This window comes from Lactuca virosa, chromosome 1 (genome assembly GCF_052849685.1).
Source record: "Lactuca virosa cultivar CGN04683 chromosome 1, Lactuca_virosa_CGN04683_v6, whole genome shotgun sequence".
NCBI lineage: Eukaryota > Viridiplantae > Streptophyta > Magnoliopsida > Asterales > Asteraceae > Lactuca > Lactuca virosa.
In genome coordinates, this window is record NC_136426.1 from 105,563,909 (window position 1) to 105,589,304 (window position 25,396).

Genomic DNA, 25,396 nt, shown 5'->3' on the forward strand with positions numbered 1-25,396 from the left:
CTTGAGTGTGCAAGATCGATGTTTAGGAATTTGCGGAAGTTTTGAGTGATGTGGAGAGACAAACTGGGATCAAATTGAAGAAATATTGAAGAGAAATGGGCTAGAAGCAGATTGGATTCGAACTGGGCCAATGGATTAGCTGTGGGGGCCCAAGACTTGAAGAAGCCCAAAAATTTCCGTCGAAGTCACGCGGCCCGCGTAAGATTCCCCGCGGCCCGCGTGGATTCCTGACAAGGGCAATTTCGGGATTTTACTTAGAGCTCTATATTGGGAAGGTTGGTGTGCCTCTTCAGCCTAATCTTGGAGGTCCGATTTTGATACTTTCTCTCTGGAGTTTGGAACATTTTTTGAAGGCCAAGAACCCTCAAGAACTTCACCATTTCATCTCTTAATTCTTGCTAAATGTTTGGTACAATCTTAACTAACTTTGTTTCCTTGAGTTTAGTCATGCTTGGCTAAACTAATCTTGGTTGACTTTTGTTGAATCCTTTGAACTTTTGTTGAATATTGAAGAATCCATGAATTTGTGTTTGAATCTTTATGAAAATGTTTTGTGTTTTAACATCTTATCATTACTTGCATGTTTTTATTCATGAGTTTAAATGTGTTTGTGGTGATTAGTTGTCTAATTTCTTGATTAAGTAAAGGATCTTCAAATTAGCAAGCAACAAGTGATTCTTGTGTTAGTTTTACTTCACACAATCATAAAAACATTTTCTCCAACATGGTGGTGAAAGCATTTGACCCCTCTTGGATTTGGTGATTTTTTTGGTTCTTAATGCTAGTTGACTTTCACTAATTACATGCTTAATGGAATTAGTGACTTTAACTAAGGAAATTGTTATGAGCTTCTCTAACCATTTCAACAATTAAGAAAAGTCTAGGTAATCTCAAGCTCCTTGGATTACGATAGCCAAATTAAGGGTTTAAAACAAGTATTGCACCATTTGATTCTAATGATATGTTCATCAAAAGTCAAAGTGAGGAACCTTAAGTCAACCATCCTTCTCTTATTGATTTTACATCAAACTATCATTTTTGTTGAAATTGTCTATTTAAATCTTAGTTAATTCTAGTTTGTTTCAAGTATTTCAAAACACAAAAACCCCCAGTCTTAATTTATTGTCATTTTCCAAGTATTTTTACAAAGAGATTTTTCATAGAGTTATTAAATTGAACCAATCCCTGTGGATTCGATCCCTTTACCAATATACACTATTTTAGTGTGTAATAATTAGGGTTATTAATTTTGTTGGCCTCGACAACCACCACCTTCGCAACCAGTCGAGCCTTGAAGGTGTGTACCTTTCTATCCATGTCGGTCTTCTTCTTGAAGATCCATTTGCACCCAACTGTCTTACGACCTGGCGCATTATCAACCAAATTCCAAACTTGGTTGTCATACATGGACTTGATCTCGTTGTCCATTTCCTCTTTCCATTTAGCAAACTCAGGGCCTTCCATGGCTTCCTTGTAGTTAGAAGGATCATCCAAATTTACCAGTGTACTATCACTGATAAACGTATCACCATCTGTAGTAATATGGAATCCATAAAACTCAGGTGCCATTCTAACTCTATTGGAGCATCTACGAGGTAATGACTCGTCAATAGGTTCAACATGAATTTCTTCCTCAGGTTGAGCGCTAGTGTTAGAGGTTCCTTCATCTCTTGACTCTTGAATTTCTTAAAGATCAATCGTACTCTCATTGTCCTCTTTGCATATGAGTTCTCTCTACCGAAAGACTCCTCTTCGTGCTACGAAGACCACATTTTCACTAGGTCTGTAGAACAAGTATCCGAAGGATTTCTGTGGGTAGCCGATGAAAATACATCGCTCACTTCGAGGTTCAAGCTTGTCGTGAGTCTCTCGTCTAACAAAAGCTTCACAACCCCAAACCTTGATATGTGTCAACGAGGGAACCTTCCCTGTCCACATCTCATGAGGTGTTTTGGCAACATTCTTTGTCGGGACCAGATTTAAAATATGGGCGACAATCTCTACGGAATACCCCCAGAATGAGATTGGAAGTGAAGCTCGACTCATAATGGAACGAAACATGTCCAACAAGGTTCGATTACGCCTTTCAGCCACACTATTAAGTTGTGGTGTCCTAGGAGGTGTCAATTGTGAAACAATTCCACATTCCTTGAGGTAGTCGTGGAACTCGATACTAAGATAATCACCGCCTCTGTCGGACCTAAGCATATTTATCTTCCTGCCCAATTGATTCTCGACTTCTTTCTTGAACTCTTTGAACTTTTCAAAGGTTTCTGACTCATGCTTGATTAAGTAGATATAACCATATCTGCTATAATCATCAGTAAAAAGTCACGTAGAATCGATTTTCATCCCTTGTGGTTGATCTAAAGGGCCCACACACATCCGTGTATATGAGATCCAACAATCCTTCACCTCTTTCACAAGTACCGGTGAAAGGTGATTTAGTCATCTTTCCAAGCAAACAAGATTTGCATGTATCATCTAGCCTTAGGTCAAATGATTCCAACATTCCATCCTTTTGGAGTTGGGCAATGCGCTTCTTGTTGACATGTCCAAGACGACAATGCCACAAGCATGCTCTGTCTAAACCATTGGACGAATCAATTTTCAATACACTATTTCCTAAATTGTGTACAACCATCACAGTTTCCATATACACCGTCGCAAGACAATGCTTCAAAATAATATACACCATTATAATAAGCATTGATAGAACCGTTCTCATTATTGAAAAAATATCTAAAACCTTGTCTGTACAAACCATGAAAAGAAATAAAATTCCTCGTCATCTCTGACGAGTAGCAATAATTGTTTAAGTCTAAATACAACCCATTATTAAGCACTAAAGAAGAAACGCCGATCTTGGTAACAGGCGATGATCTCCTATTGCCCATTATCAGGTTCATCTTCCCATGCTCCACATCCCTACTTTCTTTTAGTCCCTGTAAGTCAGAGCAAATGTGAAAACCACATCCTGTATCAAGGACCCAAGGATTAGAATGCGATGAGATTTTAGACATAATAGTGTAAATACCCGTCGAGGTAGGCATGATCTTTCTATCCTTGATATACTGCAAGTATTTGGGGCAGCTTCTCTTCTAATACCCCTTGTCTTGGCAGTAGAAGCACGTTGCCTCCTTTGGATCTGAGGCAGGGAGAGCATCGGAATTGGCTTTGCCTTTAGGGCCATTGCTTGACTACCCGACATGGGATTTTACCTTCCATTTCTGCTTTGAGGGAGCTTTCCTCTTTTTCCCCTTCCCTTGCCCAATGGCCAATACGGGAGCAGCAACAGTAGGAGTGGATTCAATACTTTTTTCTTTTCAATCCACTTTCAGCGGTTCTCAGCAAGCTCTGAAGCTGACTCAACGTGACTTCCTCTTTGTTCAAATGATAAGTCATTTTGAACTGATCATAACAAGAAGGAAATGAGTGCAAGACTATATCGATAGCCAATTCCTCATCGAAATTCACATTAAGTTTCAGTAGACGATCCACATAGCACTGCATGCGTTGTAGGTGGGTCGTGACGGACTCTCCGTCCTTCATCTTGGTGGTTATGAGTGACTTGACTATCTCATACCTTTCTTGACGTGATCTTTGATGGTACTTCTCCATCAAGTCCTTGCATATCTCATAAGGTCAGTAGTCCTCATAGAACCGCTGCAACTCAGGAGTCATAGTTGCCACCATGATACATGACACTTTGGTCGCGTCTTTGCAGTGGGCTCTATACTCAGCTATTTCTTCAGGAGTCGCTTTAGTTACATCTATCTCGTTCAGCTCTTTGTCGAGGATATATTCATTGTCCTCGAATCGCAAGGCCATCCTTATGTTGCACATACAATCATTAAAGTTGGAGCCATCGAATGTGACATTGGCACAAATGCTCAAGAGCGAGAAGGTGTTCGAGGAGTTGTTGTTGTTGTTGGAGCCAAAAGCGTTGGAGGTTGACATCGACAAAATAAGAAAGACAAGTTTTGATTAGATAAGAAAATCCTTAATATCACACCCAAATAAAATATTAAGTGTGACATCCCCAAATTTCTCGGCCAGAAAAGACCGATTTCGTTTATGCTTTTTAAAATAAAATCAGAGTAATCTTTCAAAAAGGTGTTACGGAATTTGTTCCCAGAAAATACATGATAAATACTTTATCAAAACATTTCCGAAGAAATGTATTTTATTTATTTAAAACATTTGGGATGTCATCGTCAATACTGAAACATAAGCATAAACAAACCTTACATTCATTTACACTAGTGATCTACATCTCTTTTAAATCTCTCAGTGTAAAGTAGCTTCATATCGACACCTGTGATACAAATAAGCTTGAGTGGGTCAGGTTGGGAAACCTGGTGAGTACATAGGGTTTTCAACCCACAATAATATAATTATTATATTTAATCATCAAACAATAAACCCAATTACTCATCCCCATTATCTTATTTATTCTTAAGGATCTACCCTAAGAATCATCTAACCTTCATTTATTCATTCCTAGGGATTGACCTAAGGAATAGGCACAAAGTCCATCGCTGCCAGGGTTTATATCAAATAAGACAACCATCGGGGTGACAACACTGCTTTCCTCAGCAATTTATGTCAAATAAGCAAACATCGGGGTGACAACACTGCTTTCCTCAGCAATTTATGTCAAATAAGCAAACATCGGGGTGACAACATTGCTTTTCCTCAGCAATTTATGTCAAATAGGCACGAAGTCACATTGTCGTCAGGGTTTATACAACAGGCACTAAGTCCATAGTTGCCATGGTTTAGGCACCAAGTTTGCATGGTCACCAGGGTTTATACAATAGGCACTAAGTCCATAGCTGCCAACGTTTATCTTATAGGCACTAAGTCCATAGCTGCCAACGTTTATCTAATAGGCACTAAGTCTGCATGGTCGCCAGGGTTTATACAATAGGCACTAAGTCCATAGCTGCTAACGTTTATCTTATAGGCACTAAGTCCATAGCTGCCAACGTTTATCTAATAGGCACTAAGTCCATAGCTGCCAGGGTTCTTAAATTACAACTGGTGAACACATAGTTCAAAAATAACTAATCCATACTCCCAGATCTAAAACTAAACCTCTCTACCTGATCCATACTCCCGGATCTGGTATGTATGATCCATACTCCCGGATCAATAACTAATAACTATGTTTATATTCTGCTAGATGACTAGATCATCTTAAACATTGAGACCTCTCATCAATTTTTATTTCATCACACATCATCTAATTCATCTACCCATGTTTTACCCAACATATTTGTAGATATAAAATACATATACAGTTTAAATCAATTAAAACATGTATAAAATGGTTCATCCATCATAGATAGCAAGTATACAGATAATATGCACACATAGCACGTAATTTATATAAAATACTTCATATCTATGTGTAAGATGAAAATAATATGCACTCACTTGATAAGATGACGATTGGACAGCGCTTCGTCCCTTAAAACAAATTCTCCGATGAAACCGGGATGTTTCCTAAAAAACCGGGCTTCTCGTGGGCAGAGTTTCGGCTCGAAAAACTCTTTTTCTCGGAATATTCGGGGCGTCAGGACTTCCTTCGGGTGTCGATATGTAACCGGGGTGTCGGGGCAGTGTAGAGGGGCTTAAAGATGAAAAAAGTAGGAGAGAGGTTAGAAAATGGCAACCAAATCCGGAGAGCTTCGATTCCTATTTATAGGTTGAAAAATCACATTCACGTCGTGAACCAGGTATATTCACGTCGTGACTTTTGATCCTGGTCATCCCCTAGGCTTGCCGTGTGTCTTCTAGGCTCGAAAGGTGTCGTTCACTGAGTTCACGTCGTGAACGCAGTCACGTCTCGAAGTTTGTGCTCCGAACTTCAGAAATTCATATCTTTCGCATACAAACTCCGTTTTTTACGTTCTTTATATCCACACGTAGGTGAAATTATGCTCTACAACTTTCGTTTAGACTCCATCGGCTAATTTTGACTTTATTTTTAATATTATATTTTTAACGGGCCGGGACAGGAAAAGTCCGTTAAAAATTCATAACTTCTTCATCCGACGTCCGTTTTTGTCTGTCTTTTTACCGTTGAACTACTATCAACAAGATCTTCGATTCTCGTTTAGATTGTTTTGGCTAAAAATCACTCGATCTAAATTTCGAGTTTTGGGTTGCATACTGCTAAGTAGAAACTTAGAAAAATCATAACTTCCTCATACGAAGTCAGATTTGGGAGTTCTTTTTATGTATGCTCTCGGTTTAACGAACTCTACGACTTTCGTTTAGATCACTAAGGCTAAAAATCATTCTATCGTAAATTCACTATTTACGTCACGCAGTGTCGTGCCGGTTCTGTCGCGAAACTACGACATGTCATAACTCCTTCGTTATAACTCGAATTTCGGCATTCTTTATATATCCGAAATCCTTGTAACATGTACTACGACTTTTATTAAGACTATTCATTCTAAGTAATCTTCTATCAAAAAGTTGTTTTCGACACTTATTGTCTCTTAATTGACTAGCCCTGATCTACGGGCGTTACATTAAGGCTAGGATACAACTAAATAATTCACAATTCAGAAGAGGGATGCCGTAATCTAATTGCAAATTATTTAAAGGTAGGTAAATGACGATTTCCCAATTTCACCACGAAAAACAAAATTTGAATGAATTAGGTTTTAAATTAAATTTCTAGATCTTTTGAGATTCATTGAACTATTCAATGACATGTTTAATCTCGATTATGTCCTTTCCATTTGTGACTAGGATAGCGAGGATCACAAACAAGGTGTGAATAACCATGCAAATTAGCTTGACACTCTCGATGTCATTTATCACCTAATCAATGTGCCGGTTAACCACACACGCTCCATTGATCAATGATAATTTACGAGCTACCCATTGCCACCCTTTATTAGTCAATATTATTGTGCCGGTCAACCACACACACTCCACTAACGACTTTTATAAAGTGCAATGTGCAATTTCATGAATTAGCATCAAATACACATTTTCCTAAAGTAACTAAGATTGAAAATTTTATAAAAAACATTTAGTTACTTTATATATATTCCATTATACTTATTAATGAGAAATAAGTGTCCTATCATACCCTTTCGGCTAATGACCCTCCACTAATCAAGGAAGCGGTGAGTGAGAGTGGACAACCATTCAACCGCCATTTTATCGACAGTTTCCTTATACCCCCTTATAGATCGGCTTCGTGAATGAGGCGTACCAGCGGTTCGACTGACTTGTCTTATACATATATAATATTAGACTTTTAATTTTACATAGTATAATGGTGTATTTTAAACATTTCAAATACTAGGGTTTTTAATCTAATTTAATATTTTCGAAAAATTAATACCTTTTAATTTTAAATTTTAAATTTAAAAACCTTGATTTAATAATTATCCAAAATTAAACAATTAATTTAAATTATTAAATCAATTAAGGATTATCCATTAAATTAAATTAATTAATTTAACCTAATCCTTTAACCCCTAGATTTCGAAAATGGGGAAGGATAATTACAAGATTTTATAATTATCTAGTAAACAATTAAAAGATAATTATCAAGTACAACTACCCTATCCAAAACCCTAATTTCGAAATCCATGACTTGGGGGGAAAGGCAAGGCTTTCAACCATACCTAATTTTCGAAAACCCTAGGGTTAGGAAACCCTAGATTTCGACTTTAAGGAGGACAAAGGAACGGGTTCAAAAACCCTTTACAATTTTTGAAACTAGGGTTATGAAACCCTAATTTGCGAAAAATCCAAGCCCTAAGGTTTAATTGCCATAAACCTTAATTTTGTCAAGTTCAATCTATTGTATCAAATCTAATTGAAAACAAAAACCATACGCTCTGATGTCACTGATGGGTTTTATACATAGCAAACAATCCTATGTGTGCATGCAACCCTAAATGAAGGATCTATGTTTTCTCTATTAGACATACAAGTATTGAACACAAATCTAGAAACCATAGGAGGCATGTACTATTTTTGAAACTAACATAAAATAAGGTTTAGATAAATACCTTGAATTGTTATGTAGTAATAACAAAGAATCCTTGAAGATCTTGAACTCTTGAGAGTTAGTGCCTCAAATGTGACACCTCTAATGGCTTACAAACAATCTATGCAAGAGGATGAGAGGAAAGAGGACGAGGAGGCATAATATTTCAGCTCTACTATGGTTTTGATAGCATGGGACGAAATCATGAAGGTTGGGGCTCTATTTATAGCTGATGTGGCTTAGATCCAAAGCTAGGGTTTTGAGGTGGAAACCCTAATCCCTTAGCTTAGGGCCTAAGCAGCCCATGAGCTCCCATTCTTAAGGTCGTGGATGAAAACTTATAGGGCCTCCCTATAATTTTCATCCACTCTTTCTTAAGGGGTCCAATAGCCCAATTTCACAACTATCAATTAATTGCAAAACAGTTCCTGTACTTTTAATCAGTTCCTTTAATCTCAAAACTAATTCCAAATTAATTTATGATTAAATACTAATTAATATTATGATTTCTAATTAATATATTATTCTTATAATATATTAATAAATCATTTTATGCACCAATTTATTATTCCAAATAATAAATTCAACCTCTCTCTCCAAAAGTCATCCTGTCAAGTTGCTAGACTGAAGGCAACCCAAAAGGACTGTGCTACTATCAATTCAAGTATATACCAATTACAATTATGGGCTTAGACACCTAATCCAAAACACTCTTGGTCAATCGATCCACGATGACCCATATAACATCAAAACCCTTGGCAGTCTTCGACAACTTGGTGATAAAATTCATGGTGATTTTTTCCCACTTCCATATGGGAACCTCCAAGGGCTGCAGCTTGCCATGCAGCCTCTGATGCTCGGCCTTGACCATCCTACAGGTCAAGCACCTCTTGACATACCATGTTATCTCCCTCTTCATACACGACAACTAGTAACTCAATCTCAAATCCCGATACATCGTGGTGGCTCCGGTTTGTATAGAAAAGAGAGACTTATGAGCCTCCTCCAACACTATCTGCCTGATGTAACTAGGAACTGGAACCCATAACCGACCACACCGAGTCAACAACCCCCGACTGTCGGTGACAAACCTGACGATCTCACCCTGGTCATTTCCTTTTTTTCCAGATCTCCTTCCTAACTCCCTCTGTCAGTGCCTCTCTGATCAGACCCAAAAGTGGAGAATCAATGGATATCCTCATACACATTTCTCCAACTAAAGATCCAGTCGACTTGCGGCTCAAGGCATCCGCTACCACATTCACTTTACCCGGATGGTAAAGGATCCCGCAGTCATAATCATTGACCACATCCAGCCACCTGCGCTGCCTCATGTTCAGGTTCGACTGGTCCATAATATATCGCAAACTCTTGTGATCCGTGTAAACGGTACAATGGGCCCCATAAAGATAATGTCTCCAAATCTTGAGGTCAAACACCATTGTCCCCAACTCCAGGTCATGAGTAGGATACCACGCCTCATTCGACTTTAGCTGCCGAGAACAAAGGGTATACAAACTAAGATACCTTATAGTTTGTTTACATAATTGAGGATGCAATACATATTTTGATAACTAGTTACCGAATCACTTGATCATAAGAGCGTCCATAATGGTCGAAATATGTTATAACTTAAAACTATCTGTGCACTTTATGTGGGAAGACTAATGGTGAAGAAGTAGATGTAAATGTATGGGAGGAAGCTCTTATCCCGAAATAGAGCTACACGTATTTGGGGTCTATGATTCATAAAATAGGGGTATCGAGGTACACATCACAGATCATATAAAGGTGGATTAGTTAAAATAGAGAAAATGATAAATATTTAAAATTGAAGTATAATAAAGTTGCACTGAAAAAACTATGTTATAGTTATAAAAATAAAAATGGCATTGAAGATATTATACAATTATTATAAATTTAATATTTTATAAATAAAATATTATTAGATTTAGTAAAACAAATTAATTAAAAAGAAATAATAAAATTTTAAATTTTAAATATAATAAAAGTGTAAAATACAATATTATTAAATGATAATGAATGTATTTATAAAATCTAAATTTTTTAAAACCAATCTATTTAGTAGTTAATGGAAAAGCAAAAAAAAATATTCAATCCAATGGTGTTGAATGACCAATCACATCATTTTTTGGAAAATAAACTTCTCTAACGATGGCTTTGTGGAAGACTTTCGTACACCGACTAATATACCGCTTCAAACATAAGGCTATGTCTCATATGTTAGAGTCACTGCAACAAACCTTCAAGGCCACAAGGACAGAGTAGTGACATGATTTAAACATGAGTCAATAGATTATTCACCACATTTTCCACATGCTTTAAATCGCCGCAACTCAAATGCTTCCAACTAAATATTAAGTAGTCAAAGAATGAGACTTAGATGATAGTCGTTACCATTAATTAGATATTACGTTTTTGTTAAGTTATCATGTCATGTTGCATTTTACTTAGCATATAACTTTATGAATAATATTGTATGTAGGGCATTGTTGGGTTATGAGAGATCTAAAAAAGCCACAAAGGCGCACAACGAAAACAACTTAAACATTAACCTCATAAACTAGACAATGATCTATGTTCTACCAATCAATTGCAACTTAAACTATAATAAGAAGGAAACTAGAATACATACATTTGTTGTTGTTGAAACATTCACAGATCTATATCGAATAATGAGTGCTAAGAGCCTAACGGAGAGACCCTCTTTAGTAGTCGCACCCAAGGACATAGCCCAACAACATCTCACTTCACCTATGGACGAACACACTGAACGCCATAAACTAGAAGCTAAAATCGACTCCTACGCGCCGCGTAATCGACTACAGGTTAGGGTTTCGAAATTGGGTTGGTATTGTCGAATACTAGGTTTTTTTGGAGAGAATTACATGATGATATTCAGCCTAGGACCCCTCTATTTATAGGGAACGATTAAAACCCTTAAAAGATAAATATTTGGTCACAAGATAATTATCCTTATGTTTGGTAATTATCTGACTTTCCAATTCCTTTATCTAGAACATTCAAGATCATCAGATTTTTTCAATTAATTAACAAATCAGGTCCCTATAATTTTCCAGTGTCATTAATTGTTTATTTTTGAATTTGTGTGTAACCTAAAAGGATCATACTATTAATAATAATATTTCCACTAAAAATAAACCAACATACAACAAGATCAAATACGGGGAAAATACAAAAATTTAAGACACATCAAGAGTTCACGCAGTAAAATGAGCTCACTATCATTCATCATGGTGAAAGGATGGATATAAATAACTTCAAATTAATAATAAAAACTGAAATATGGAAAAAAAATGTTACCAATTATAGTCCTTTATTTACTTCCAATAATCTTCTTCAATGCTTCAATATCATAAACTAGTTCCTTTTTACTTGATTGTAGACAAATGTTGGAGGCCTAGAATTCAAGCAAAATCAAGCGCAAATCAGTTCTAGGAAATTCAAGCACAAAGCCGTTCCTTTCAAGCAAAAAACAGTTCTAGCAAAATTAGATTTGGCGTGTGAAGAAGGGGGGATTTGTTATAGCTCTCAAGAAAATCAAGCACATCATATTTTTAGGTTGTTTGTTACAGTTCTCAAAGAAATCAGTACACGCATAAGGAAAATCAATGAATTGTTACCACGTTGGGGTCGCCGGAGGAAGGCGGAGGTGGATGGCGTTGGAGGAGGGCGGAGGTGGATGGCACTGGAGGTGGGAGGAGGTGGAGGTGCATTTTGGCATATGAAGAAGGAAGAGGGAATGCGTATTAGGGCAAAGGGGCATTGATGTCAAACTTTTCATGCAATGAACCCTCATATCCGACCGAAACATATGGTGTTGACCAATTCAAAGGTACGGAAATGAAACCTTTCGAATCTGATCGATTCAAAGTCTGTCTCTGCCTCTTAATGAAACCATTAAGATACTTACCAAACAACCCATTACTTGCATTGGGGTTACTCTAGTTGTTGGTCCTACTCCTTTGGGTGTTATTTCCTTGTTAACATTCTTGCGAGTTGTATCAGAATCATCTGCCACACAATACAACATGCTGGATTGTGTGGTTGTTGGGATTGCCAACTTTATCATTTCAACAATTTCTTTTATTAATATTTAATTATAATTATTTGATAACTACTTTTTGTTATTTCTAAAACCAATAATAAAGAAAATATGAAAACATATATTTATATTCACACATTATAATTTCAAACAAAACAATTTTAAAACTAAAACGAGCTTCCATGACTTATTTAGTTGATTACAGAAAACAAAATAATCAGAAAATAAAATGTGATATGTTACAAGAGTAACCTTTGTAATTTGTATTTCCACAACGTGGGCCCCCAACCCTTGTATAATTCTATTCGTATCTCCACCTTTGCAACCTCTTTCTTCCACAAATCTGCCACGACAATTTTGTTTTATTCAACTTTTGCCTCTACAAAAAGAACAACACAATAAGTAATTATTAATTAAGCCTTTCACTTTTATTTCAAAATTTCACATTAAAAGTTATGTCATTAATCATTATTTTTAACAACTATCATAACTTTCGCCTATGCTCATGATGTTTTTAGTGCGATTTATATTTTTAGCGAGTTAATCGTGATTGTTATTTATGATGACAATTCTTCCAAAATAATATTTTTTATGGTAGCATACTATTTAATACGCTATTGCTTTGTAAAAATATTTTATTAACGATAAGTTGCAATGACTTATTGGCTCTAATAAGAGGGTGATAAAAGGTTGGGACTTGGTAAGGTGTTGACTTAATCAGATCTTACTCAATCAAAAAACTATCAACTAGCCGCGAAAGTCTAATATAATTATTAATCCAACATAATACAACAATAAATGTACGAATTGTTTGTCGAAAAACTCATAGTCCCTGTGATCGTTTGAACCTTAGCCAAACAGGTTCTTTCTCACCGGGATTCAAAGGGGGTCCACTTGGAGATCCAGGGGTCTCCAACTCCCCTGGGTTTGCAGGGTGGCGACGACTAATGTTCGGCATCGGTGGAGCAGTCGGTATCACTCTCTCCTCAGCCTGATCAGGCTGAGGAGTTGTGATAGGAGCAACCGGATGAGGAGGTGGTGGCGGCGGAGTACTTCTGTCACCAAAGTTTTCATAATTTCGCGGCCCCTATACAAATTAAAAAAAAAATCATTAGAGTTTTGTACCATTATAAAAAGAGGGAAATTGATTGTTCACATTACTTGGCCCAATATGTAATTTTGTTCATTTTAATTGCCAAATTTTTTATGTAGCCTTAACCCATAATCACGTAATGGGCTATAAGAATGTCTATACAAATCTTCCCTATCCACATTTTTTTGCGATGTTTTAAATATAAATTTTGTTGTAATCATTCGATCAATCAATTAAAATCGCCACTATTAGTCTTCTAATTTTTTGTTGTCTTGATATCAAATTATTATCGAGTTAACTCGGTGTCACTTGTCTTTTAACACATGAATTTTGAGCGGATTTGTATCCTTGTCAAATTTGATACGGGCTTATCTACAATGCACGATATACAATTTTCACTATAGTAGTGTCGTTCCCTAGAATAGGCAATTATCATAATTTGTAATCCTTGTTGGTTAATTTTCAACCAACCTGTCGTTCCCTAGAATAGGCAATTATCATAATTTGTAATCCTTGTTGGTTAATTTTCAACCAACCTGCTTGTTTGGATGATATTAGATTATTTATATCAAATATCATCCAACTGGATGAGGAAGTGGGGTGGTGGCCAACATGAGCTGACCATCACCATGATTTGTAGAGCCTACGATTGGATGATTCTCATCCAATCAACGATGGTGGCTAAAAATGTAGAGGTTGGATGAACGGATCTTCATCCAACAGGATCTTGAACTAATTCAAGATCTATTGTAAAAACTATTTATTATATCTCCAAAGGTAATAACAAAGTTCAATATACACACAAAAACTGTATAAAAAACAAGTATCACCCTATCGACTTGACGACTTCTTTAGTTTTAGTTTAGTAGTTTTCTTTGAAAGAAACAAGGAAAAAAACGGTACCTCGGATCTTGGTCTTGTAGGTTGCGAAGCTATATACTGTAAAATCTCTAAAAATTTAGCGTGTCCCAACTCCGAGGAATTGTTCCAATAGTGAATCGCCACATCATACGCTCTCGCTCTCATTTCATTTAAATGTCTTTCTATATCGGTCTCATGTCGCGATAAAAATGGCCTCAACAAGGTTTCATATACATACCCTGTTCCCTAAAACACCCGTAAACTTTCCTTTTTTAGAAATTAAATTCAGTAAAATGTTATAGAACAAAATACAGTCATTTTTTTTACCTTGGTTTTAGGATACCATAAGTAGATAATAAGCCCTAGCTTCATTTCATAATACATTGGTACCCTATCGACACATTTTCCACACAATGATTTATATACATATAAAGAATAATCAAATAATCAAATAATAACAATTAAGTATACAAAAAGTTTATTGATACATACCATGAAACGAATATATCCGCGAATCTTTCAAAAACTGTAAGTATTGCGATTAGGACCCTGAAAAGAAATCATAAATTCATAAGCAACAAATCAAAGATTGAGACATGAACAAATAACTAATTAAAACAAAAATGGGAATATTTCCATTCTTGAATTTGTGGAAGATGAAAGAGAATAATGTTTTACCAATATTTACACCAAAATCTTAATTCTGCATTATCTGTACCACGTCTTTCAATGGTTTTAAAGCACTCAAAAGCTGGATATGCGTATCCAAGAATTAACCTGAACCCATGAACAAACATCAGAAAAGTTGACCTAAAACCCAATTTCGAGAACTTAAATCTTGTGATTTTTCGTGAGAAATTTGAGATTTGATGAATGGAAATTGCTTACACAAGAGTGGTTGTGAGGAGTCCTCCCAGCATCTTCTTACAATTTCTGCTAAATTGTCTGCAAAAATAGAAAGAAAGAAACAGGTTTTGGGATGTTCGTCAAATTTATCAACATTTTTGTAGAACTATAACCTAAATTCGATTCATACACAACAATGGTAGACGATTTTATAAAGTAATTCTGCTAATGAATTGAAATTATTTGAACAGTGAGAGGAGAATAGGAATTTGGATGATTATTACTTTTTTTGCTTTAATCTTTTCAGAAAGTATCCATAACCCAATTAATTCGAATCGAATCTGATTAGAAAATGAAGATAATCAACTCCAGTTAACTTCCATTCCCGTAGTGAGTGTACTCAGATTAGATAAACGCAATCAGAAAGAGAAAGAGAAGCACATTTTGTTGTAGATAAGATGAAACGATCTTTAATGGGGATCTCTTGATGAACAGGAAGAACATTACCTTTGTAAGCAGGAAACGATTCGTTGATGCTATCTGGGAATTTGAGCAGATCAATAAAATTAGCGAAATCGATCAGAGAAACTTGAAATGAAAGGATATTTACTGAAGAAGAAGATGATGACGATGATGAAGATGGTTGTTTTATGTATGAAACTATGGCTGGAGCTGTGTGTAAGTATTTAGTGAAGGGGCCCAATAAACGCACAGGAGACGACAAGGGGAGGGGATGTATGCTTGGGAGATGGTGATTGCTGATTACATTGCTTATTTCTCAACTTCAAAACTTATTTATTTATAATTTTCATGATTAGGTACCAAAGTTTATAACTTTGAAAAAGTTTAAAGATATATTATACATCTCCAATGATAAATTGAAGTTAATGATTTAAAAGATATTGTCATTCACAATTTTATTAATTTTGATCTTTAATTATTATTTTTTGTAATAATACTTTTTATGAGTTTAATTAATTCATCTAGGTACATCTAAAATATACATGAAAACCCTTTCATTTAATTAATTGTTTTTAAACACAATATATTTTAATAAATATTTAAATTTTACTGTGGTTTGTAATATATAAACGTTTATAACATTTAAAAGAAATAAATATGTATCAAAAATAAAAATTATTTAAAACTAAAATAAAATTAAGAGGTAAATATAATATTATTAAAAAGAAAGAGGTTACATGGATAAACAAACCATTATTGTATATTGACTATAGTGGTCAATATGTAAAACATAAAAACTTATCCCTACAACAGTATTGAGTGTTCAATAGAAAACATAAAAAATTTATCATCTCCCATGGACAATGGTGTTGAGTGATGTTAAGAAGTCAAAAAAAAAAAAAGTTTGCATCGGAGATGCTCGAAGGATTTTCTTTTTTGGAACGAAAATGCTCTAAAAGTTATCTTTAAAAATAAATGCAAGTAATATTTTGTAGATTGACAACAACAATCATATACTTCAAAGATGTGGTTCTCAACATGGTATGTTGCCGTAATCATTATAAACAAATTTTCATAGATGGTTCTTAAGCTTTTTATGTTTGTCTTTAAAATAATCTTTATTAAATCTTTTTTGTATGGGTAATCCTTACGGAACAAACCTTACATATAAATGGTCCTTATCAATGTCAGTTAGATGGATTCGTTAAATTGAAAGAATTTTGAATAATGACTATTTTTTGCCATTTTGTGAGACTTGCCTAAAGATCATTTGTGAAATTTCGTTCAGGGATCATTTGTAAATTTTTAAATAAGTATTTTAAATCTTGTGTTAATTACCATAAATAAAATTAAAAGGCAAAAAAAACTAAAACATAGAAAATAAAATATTTGTAAATTAAAACTTATAAAGTTTAATCACCATGCAAATATCTTTTATTTAATATATAAATACTTTTTGTATGTATTTTATCTAAAATATTCAAACTACAATTCATTATTATATATATTTGTTTTCTATTTTTTATCAAAAAATATTTGAAGTATAAAAAACATCATTTTATTATTATTTTTAATTTTTACGATTTATCTTTATTTTTATTATACATATATATTTATTTTATGAAAAATTATGACGTGTTATTATTAAAAAAATGCCTTATTATAAAAATAATAATATGTTGCTATTTTATTTAAAAAAATAAATATGTTGTTTTGAGTTAAAGATAAAAATATGTTTCGATTTCGGTTTCGTAATATAAGTACGGTAAATTTTCTATTAGTTAGATACAAAAACTTTTAATTTTAAATTTTTAAAAGTTATTTAGTTTTATCAAATTTTGAATAGATTCCTTAATAAGACATAAATTTTTTAATAAAATTTTTTAAAAAAATTAGCTAATAATTAACTACACTGCTACATATGTTAAAATAATTAACCATATGAATAATATGACACTAATTTCGTTTACTTTATTTTATTTAAAGGAAAATAAAAATATTTTATATGTTAAAAAGGCTTGTAATTTAGAAATAATAACCTATCATATTTTTATAGAAATAAATATATTTCTATAATAACTTATACAATTATATTTATATTTTATATGATTAAAAGGTTTATGTTTATGTTTCACAAATGATAACTTATACAAATATATTTTTTTATAAAAAATATGATACATTATTTTTTGTGAAACACAAACCTTTTAAACATATAAAATATTTTATTTCCCATTATATAAAACGAATTAAACATAAGTTAATGTCATATTAACATGGGGAAATATTCAAAAAAGTTCCAATATTTTGAGAAATTTTTTTAATAAAGTCCTAAATTATATTTTTTGAACAAAAAAACCCTGACTTTTTAACTTTTTGAATATTGTGACTTTTCTAGAGATTTCCCTATAGACATGTGTAGGCATGTAGCAACGTAGTTAATTATTAGCTAACATACATTTTTTTTGAAAAGTTTATGTCTTTCTTAAGGAATATATTCAAAATTTGATAAAGCTAAATAACTTTTTAAACCTTAAAATAAAATGTTTATATCTAACCAATGTAAAATTTATCGTAGTTATATTATAAAACCAAAACTGAAACATATTTTTAACTTTAATTCAAAACCACATATTTATATTATTAAAATAACATAGCAACATATTATTATTTTTATAATAACACATCATATTTTTTTCATAAAAATAAATATATTTGTATAATATAAAAGAAGATAAATCTTAAAATTTAAATCATGTAAAAATTAAAAAATAATAAAATAATGTTTTTATACTTCAAATTTTTTAGATAAAAAAATAGAAAACAAAACTATTTAATGATGTGTTGTAGTTTGAATACTTTATATAAAGTCTAGACAACAAAAATTCTTTATATGTCAAATAAAATATATTTACATTATAAATAAAATTTATAAGTTTTAACTTTTTATCTATAAAAATACTAGTTTATAACCTGTGAGAACCACGGTTATGAAATTAATTAAACTTTCATATTAAAAAATCAAAATTATTAATCAATTATTTTAAATAAATTATTACTTAAGAAATTTTTTTTAGTTATATAAGATTGTAATCCTTGATTTAAATAAATACGTGAAGTTATATCACCTTATAATCAGTATTAATTTAATTTTATTTTTTAATCTAATGTTATTAATTTAATATAATTAGAGTGAAAAGATTTAAAATTTGAAATTTAAAATGTAGAATCAATTAATAATTTAATATAATTAAAGTGAAAAATTTAAAATTTGAAATTGATAATTAATAAATTGACAGGTGACATGATATGTAACATACAATATTAATGAGAAGTTCTAATAGTATAACACTTGGAAATATGAGAATAAACCTATTTATTTATTAGAATAGAGAAGATTACATTTTCTATGTTTTAGTTTTTTTGCATTTTTAGTAATTAATACAAGATTTAATATACTTATTTAAAATTTCACAAATGGTCATTGAACGAAATTTCACAAATGGTCCTTAGGCAAGTTTCACAAAATGCTAGAAAAATGTTCATTATCCAAATTCTTTCAACTTAACGGATTCATCTAACGGACATCCACAACAAGATTTGCTCCATAGGGACCATCCATGCAAAAAAAAAAAAGGTTTCGTTAGGACTATTTTAGGGACAAACGAAAAAGCTTAAGGACCTTATGTGAAAATTTGTCTTAGTTGTATATTTTAAACAATTATTTAATAAATAAATCTTAAATGTTATATTCGTATATGATTAGCAAATGAAAGAATTGGAGCTGATTTGAGCTGATAAGGGCGAACACGAAAAACAGTCAAAACTGAAGAAGCGTGTCGCACCTCTTTAATAAATGTGTCGCACCCCTGCTGACGAGTTTGTGTATATTGCGGATTCTTGACTTCCAAGACGCAACAATGACCTGGTAGTGAATATTATTCGTTCAAAAACCTTTTTGGGCTGATTTCAAGGTTGGAAAAACACTTTGGAGCAAATATTTGAAGAATTGGAAGCTAGGAGCATTTAAAAATTGGTTTGCTTTATGATCATGTTTAGCAATTCCTTTTTTATGTTTTTATGTTTTTATTTACTGGCTATGGGGGTAATATTTTTGGCTTCCTCCACCTCAATTAGAATAAAAAAAAATGACTAAACAAGCACATACAAAATAATTGGTAAATCATGATGTTAACGGTATGGGTAACCAATAAAACATGTTATAACCTTTGTTATAACAAGTCATAATGGTACATTTTGACAAACATTTACCCTCCATTCCTGATATCGGGATTCAAGTCTCGTCTGATCCATATGTGGAATTAAGAGTAGATTAGATTTTTCGTTCTTAAAAAATGAACACATACGTTATAGTTGGTTGCTAAATCATGATATAAATCCTTATTATGGTTATAATCTAGCTTTTAAATTAAGTTATTTCGAAGGTCTATATATTTATACATGTTTAAAATCAAGTAGGGGTCTAAAATCGGGAAATCTTTTCGTGTTTTTGTCTGACACTATACGACAAGTCAATTTTGTATCGAGTTTTGAACACAACACGACGTCGTGTTTTTTACACTTGACACTTGACACAAATTCGAATTTCGATTTCATCCAAATTTCTTTTCATATCATGTATTTTCGTCATGACGTATCATTGATTGACACCCTAAAATTTGAAACTCCTTGATTTTGTTCAAAAGAATGAGTTTCACACTTTGTTTCGATATTAAGGTGGAAAATGAAAGTATTTTGCTTCCTAAACATGTTTAAAATAGTGCAACAAAAACGTTTTAAAGTTCGAGCCTCAAAGATACAAGGATTTGGCGATTGTAACAGGTAACCGTCATACCATTTTTCACAAAAAGGGCAATTGCTATAAATCTCCAAATCCTAATTTTGTCCAGTATTTCGAAGGTCATCCGTTAAAAATAACAAAAAATTTATACCATGATAATTATATTTAATCAAAATTTCTAGATATTAACAAAACATGACCTAAAGATTGTTCCATTTTTTTTTATAAAAGTAATACGGTTGCATGTATTACAACATATATATCTTAGGGATGCCATTGATATAGTTGATTATAAAACAACGTTAAGATCTCAGTTTTCATATAATTCTTTGTCATGAAACACCGAATTCATTGCATATTTTGTATCGATTCTTTATACACAAATTTACTTCTTAATTTAATTTTAATGTTATTTATTTATGTGTGATAGGTGTGTGTCACACCTTTCTATTTTATGAAATATTTTAAGAGGCCTTTTATTTTAATTGACCTGTACCCAAGCCTCAAGAAATATAAAACGCACGCTCTCAGCCCTACTCCGCCTGTCGCCGCCGGTAAAAAGGTAATCATGCATTTTTTTTAATCTATTATTATTTGTTATTTGTGGATTGCTAAAACTTGGTTATTTGTTTGTTTGTTGTTAATTGTCATATGTGAGTGCATAAAAAGTGAAATTTAAATTGGGGTTTGTTTATCGGGAGAATGTCAATCTGGTTTAAATCTTTTGTCCATTGTTAATTGTTAAAATTAACATATATGGTAAGAAACTTATAAACCTACTTATTCAAAGTAGCAAACATTTTTGTGGTTTGATGGTTAAATATCCATAGGTTTAGTTGATGCAAGGATCTAAACACCCAAATCATGGTGCCTTTCCTAAACAACCGAGCACACGACTTTTTGTCGTTGTTAAGGATAAATTAAGAGCAATCCTACATTGCAACACGAGTGTTTCCACATAAAGACCTAATGACATGGAATATATTTGCATAAAGATGCAGAGAATTCAATAAGACATGCACAAAAAATTGATACTTGTTACTAGATACGGGCTTCGTGTAGAGTCCCGCGAGGTGTTATGATGAAAGATGTACATGTTTCTTAAATGCCTACAAATGTTACCACCACATGCAAATGACAAGCACGAGTGAGGAAATAACCATGTTTCATATTGATAAGGGCACTTTTTATCATCAAAAGATGTTTGAACTCAAGAATGACATGGACACAATCTTCGGTCTTCAGAAAGGCCATAATTATCTACATTGGTGATATGGTCATCAAAAATCCTTGAGGAACAAACATTCCTTAAAGACACTACTTTTTCTCGCCTCATGAGGCCAAATGCATCTTTAGATTCGAGGGAGTAGAGTTCCACTTATACACTACTACCGGGGGTACACAATCCTCAGATAACGTTAAAGAGATGCAAGTGTTAGAAAAATGACCATCTGAGGATGTTTCTTGTCAGTACCATAATAAATAAATTGAAAATGTATATACATGAAAGACAAAAAAGATGTTTGTTGTCAGTATCATAATAAATAAATTGAAAATGTATACATGAAAGACAAAAAGGCCGAAGCAGAGACAACTTTCTCAAAGCTCAAATGGAGCCTTCGATCTACTTACCAGCAACTAGGAATCTAGGGATGACAATTGATAACACTACACGACAAAAATACATGACACGTAACGAAATTGAGACGAAACTGAAATTCAAATTTATGTTCATGTCAAGATTGAAAAACATGATGTCATGTCATGTCGTGTTTGTGTTCAGAATTCGACACGATTTAGCATTTGTTTCTCGTGTTTGTCGTGTTATGTATGATTAAACATTACTTGAATAAACTAATTGGTATTTTATGTTATCTTTGTCGTGTTGTGTTTGTCATTTTTCAATTGGTTCGCTTTCGTGTTAGTTAAAAAAAACACTATCGTATCATGTCTGTATTATATAAAATATTGTCGTGACGTGTCAGACAAAAACACGACACAATTATCCAATTTGTCACCCCTACCAGCAACACATAAGGCCATTAGTGTCCACTCTTGACTATGGGCTAAACAAAATAAGCCCATTTTACAGGTCCAGGTCCAGAGAGCTGAATTACCCACCTTCTTTGAAGGTAAAACCCATTTACCCTATAAATATCTAAAATAAATTAATATGACTTAGGTTCATACACAAAAATATGTGCCATTAATGATCTTATACTTGTTATAAATTTACAACATGGTCCCTATTTTTAAAACAGGAGAATGCTAAATCCTATGGGATATTTACACTTGGGCTTGAGTCAAGTGTCAGTTAGTAGTTTTCATCTTTTATAATAGACAATATCTTGTTCCAAAACGTTTCATGTTGATCAAACCACAATGTAGTACTTTACCAAAAAACATGTACGAAACACCATTACGATAATTAAAAGATCATTTAGCAGGAAAAATAATATTGTATATGGAGATATCTACATGATTTTAGTAATCAAATGCATACAATATATAGATAATCCTTGTATCCTTTTTCACTAACAATTTTGTTTTCATTCTTTCCATATTTATCTCCCATTCTAAAGTTTTGGTGTTCAAGTTCAAATGTACTTGTCTCTTTCTCCACATAGAAATGTCACAAATTTTGGATTCATTGAGTTAACTCTTGCAAGTTGCAAATGCATGATAATAGATGTATTCACAATTTCATGTTACCTTCATCCAGAATATATGAGCACATGCCTTTGAGTCATTACATTCCATTATCATATTTGGTTGTCCAGTTGGAATGGAACATGAAAATACAATGTTTAATTTTAACTCTACTCAGTAGAAATTAAAATTGGACTTTTCTATTTACACAAATAAAACCACTGTTTTCGTTAAATTTCCCAATTTTACCTTGAGATGTATATATATACAGTTATATAATAGCAAGAGCAACTAGTTTAACTTGAAATTTAACTATGTTTAATATCATAAACAATAGATGTCAATAACTAAACATGGAAAAGGAACCTCACTATAATGTTTAAACCAATTTTGATAAATTAGACTCTAGAAAGCACACTTATTCAAGTATAAAACATAAGCAATACTTTTGATGATGAGAATATAAAATCAGCAGGGGATAGGATATAGATACTTCATGATCTTCCATTTCATACAAGATGGTGATCAAAATTGGCAAAACTGATAGGAGAAAAAGGGAAGAATAGCAACAGAGGCACATAGCTAACATCTACAAGGTAACATTAGACATGATTTTAAGTTTTAGAGTTCAAGAAGTTGCTTCTCATCTAACCTCATATTTGATCATTTGAAAGCTTGATGCAGAATCAGCAGAGTTCTTCTGAATCCTGTTCCTCCTGAAGAAAAGAACCACAAAGATCACAAGTTATACACAGAAAGATCCTTCACTAACCAGTAACCACAAAGCATGCTACTTTTTGCAAGGTGTCAAAGAGTGAATAAGCCTACCTCTGTTACAAAATGTCCAAATCTGAATAATATACTCCGTGCCCAACATTCAAGCTTTCAGACTTCACCTCAACATCTCTCCAAACCCTTGTGGTTGTCAAACTCACAAAAACAATGTTACTGAAAGACAAAAACTGCCCTAACTTGAACATATCCCAACACCTTAAACAAGAATCCATGGTTTCAACATTCACCAGATGAGAGCGTATATTCAGTTACACCATCTCCAACAAAATCATTTCAATCAGAACCACAAGAACAGCTATAACCTCAACTGTTTATATATGTTAGTATGTTGTTGTGTGTGTACATGTATAATTGATTAATAGTAGTATATCAAGTGTGCAAAATGAAAAGACCCCGGATAAAAGGAATATCAAAAGGAGAATGATATTAAAAAGCCAACAAATATACAACTGTTGATTTGCTAATAGGATTAAAAGGGGAAATTCTACTATCTACCATGATGAAAACATTTCAGAAAACCTCTAACCCATAAAGAACGCCAGCATATTTCTCATGCCCACCGCTGCAAAGATCCCTAATCTTCTGAAAGGTGTGCCATGTCAGTAAGCTATCTGACCCGGCCTGATGAGATTTACCGACTGCCCTCTCCACCTCGAGGGTCTTAGCCACCCGATCCAAACCACCATAAAGACCTTCGCAATACCTCATCAGGTGCTTAACATCATACACCTTATCCCCAAAGAAAGTTTTCAAAAGCTCCATAAACAACGTCATTTCATCGGGTAAACCTCGCCCAGTCAAGATCTTAACCAAGTACCCGAAATCGTAAGCACTGTGAAACGTAACCCAGCTCACAAGCTCGTTACAGACCAACCCCGACGACATCATCAGCTCAGAGAATTTGACCGAGTCTATCCCGTAGTCGTGATTCTTCTGAAAATCAATCCCTTGTCGCTTCAGCAGCTCGATCGAGTCAGAAGCGTACTGATCCCGTGACGGATCAAAATCCTTGAAGTTGAACTCCCATATGAAACGGGTTTGGGAGTCGGTTTCGCCTAGATCGGGGAGGTTTCCGTTCGCATCGGTGAGGGTTAGACCGACCTGGATAAGTTTCAAGACATCAACATTAGATTTGAGAAGGAGGTAGTGGTCGGAAGGGGTCTGTTGAAAGATGTAGTTGTAACCGGCGTTTGGGCGAACAACGACGCCCGGAAACTCCGTGTCCATTGAAACGTAAGGGTAATCGTCGATGATGGATTGAATTAAGCGAAATTCCGGTTCTAGGTTATAGGCCCACACAGATCGTATCACAATCGGTGGCGATGGTGATGAACAGCCCTTGCTAGACATGATAACGACCGTCGGATCTCCAGATCGATGTGAATTTTGGAGAGATCTGAGTATGACGATCTACAAAGGCGGTGATCGGCGGGCGCTAATGGTTGATTCGGATTAGGGTTCGTACAATAATATTTATAAGCAGGTTGTGTGTGAGAGAGACAGGGGAAAAAAAGGACGTGTTTGAGTGAGTGGGGGAGGAGAGAGAGTATTGTTGCAGGATCTATAGAAATATAATAAATAAAATGATTTTGACCAAAATAACTATATTTGTTAATTACATACAAACATATAACAAAAAGATTGTTCAGGGAGAATTATAATAAGTTTGAAAGTGTCAGTTTTTAAAGGGTTAATAATATAAAACATTTCAGATTTTCAGATTTCTTATGTTTAAATTGTTTTAAAAAATGATTTTTAAAAAGTCCTCATATC

General features: G+C 33.5%; 1 protein-coding gene and 1 pseudogene across 2 annotated transcripts; both read right to left on the reverse strand.

Annotated features, from left to right (window-relative positions):
• Positions 1–12,217: 12,217 nt before the first annotated feature.
• On the reverse strand, positions 12,218–15,718 carry LOC145155304 (putative HVA22-like protein g). Of its 2 annotated transcripts, XM_079075590.1 has the most exons (8): positions 15,424–15,716; positions 14,959–15,015; positions 14,749–14,847; positions 14,563–14,619; positions 14,398–14,461; positions 14,113–14,316; positions 12,990–13,203; positions 12,218–12,495 (listed from the first exon to the last, which is right to left on the reverse strand). In XM_079075590.1, exons 2-8 carry the CDS (start codon positions 14,988–14,990, stop codon positions 12,479–12,481), a joined length of 687 nt encoding a protein of 228 aa, XP_078931716.1. In that variant the 5' UTR covers positions 14,991–15,015; positions 15,424–15,716; the 3' UTR covers positions 12,218–12,478. The 2 variants fall into 2 exon arrangements, with proteins under 2 accessions (XP_078931716.1, XP_078931715.1); XM_079075589.1 differs by lacking the exon at positions 12,218–12,495 and having other exon boundaries at positions 12,855–13,203; positions 15,424–15,718.
• Positions 15,719–24,030: 8,312 nt separating this feature from the next.
• Positions 24,031–25,165, reverse strand: LOC145155330 (putative CCR4-associated factor 1 homolog 11 pseudogene; annotated as a pseudogene).
• Between the last annotated feature and the right edge of the window lie 231 nt (positions 25,166–25,396).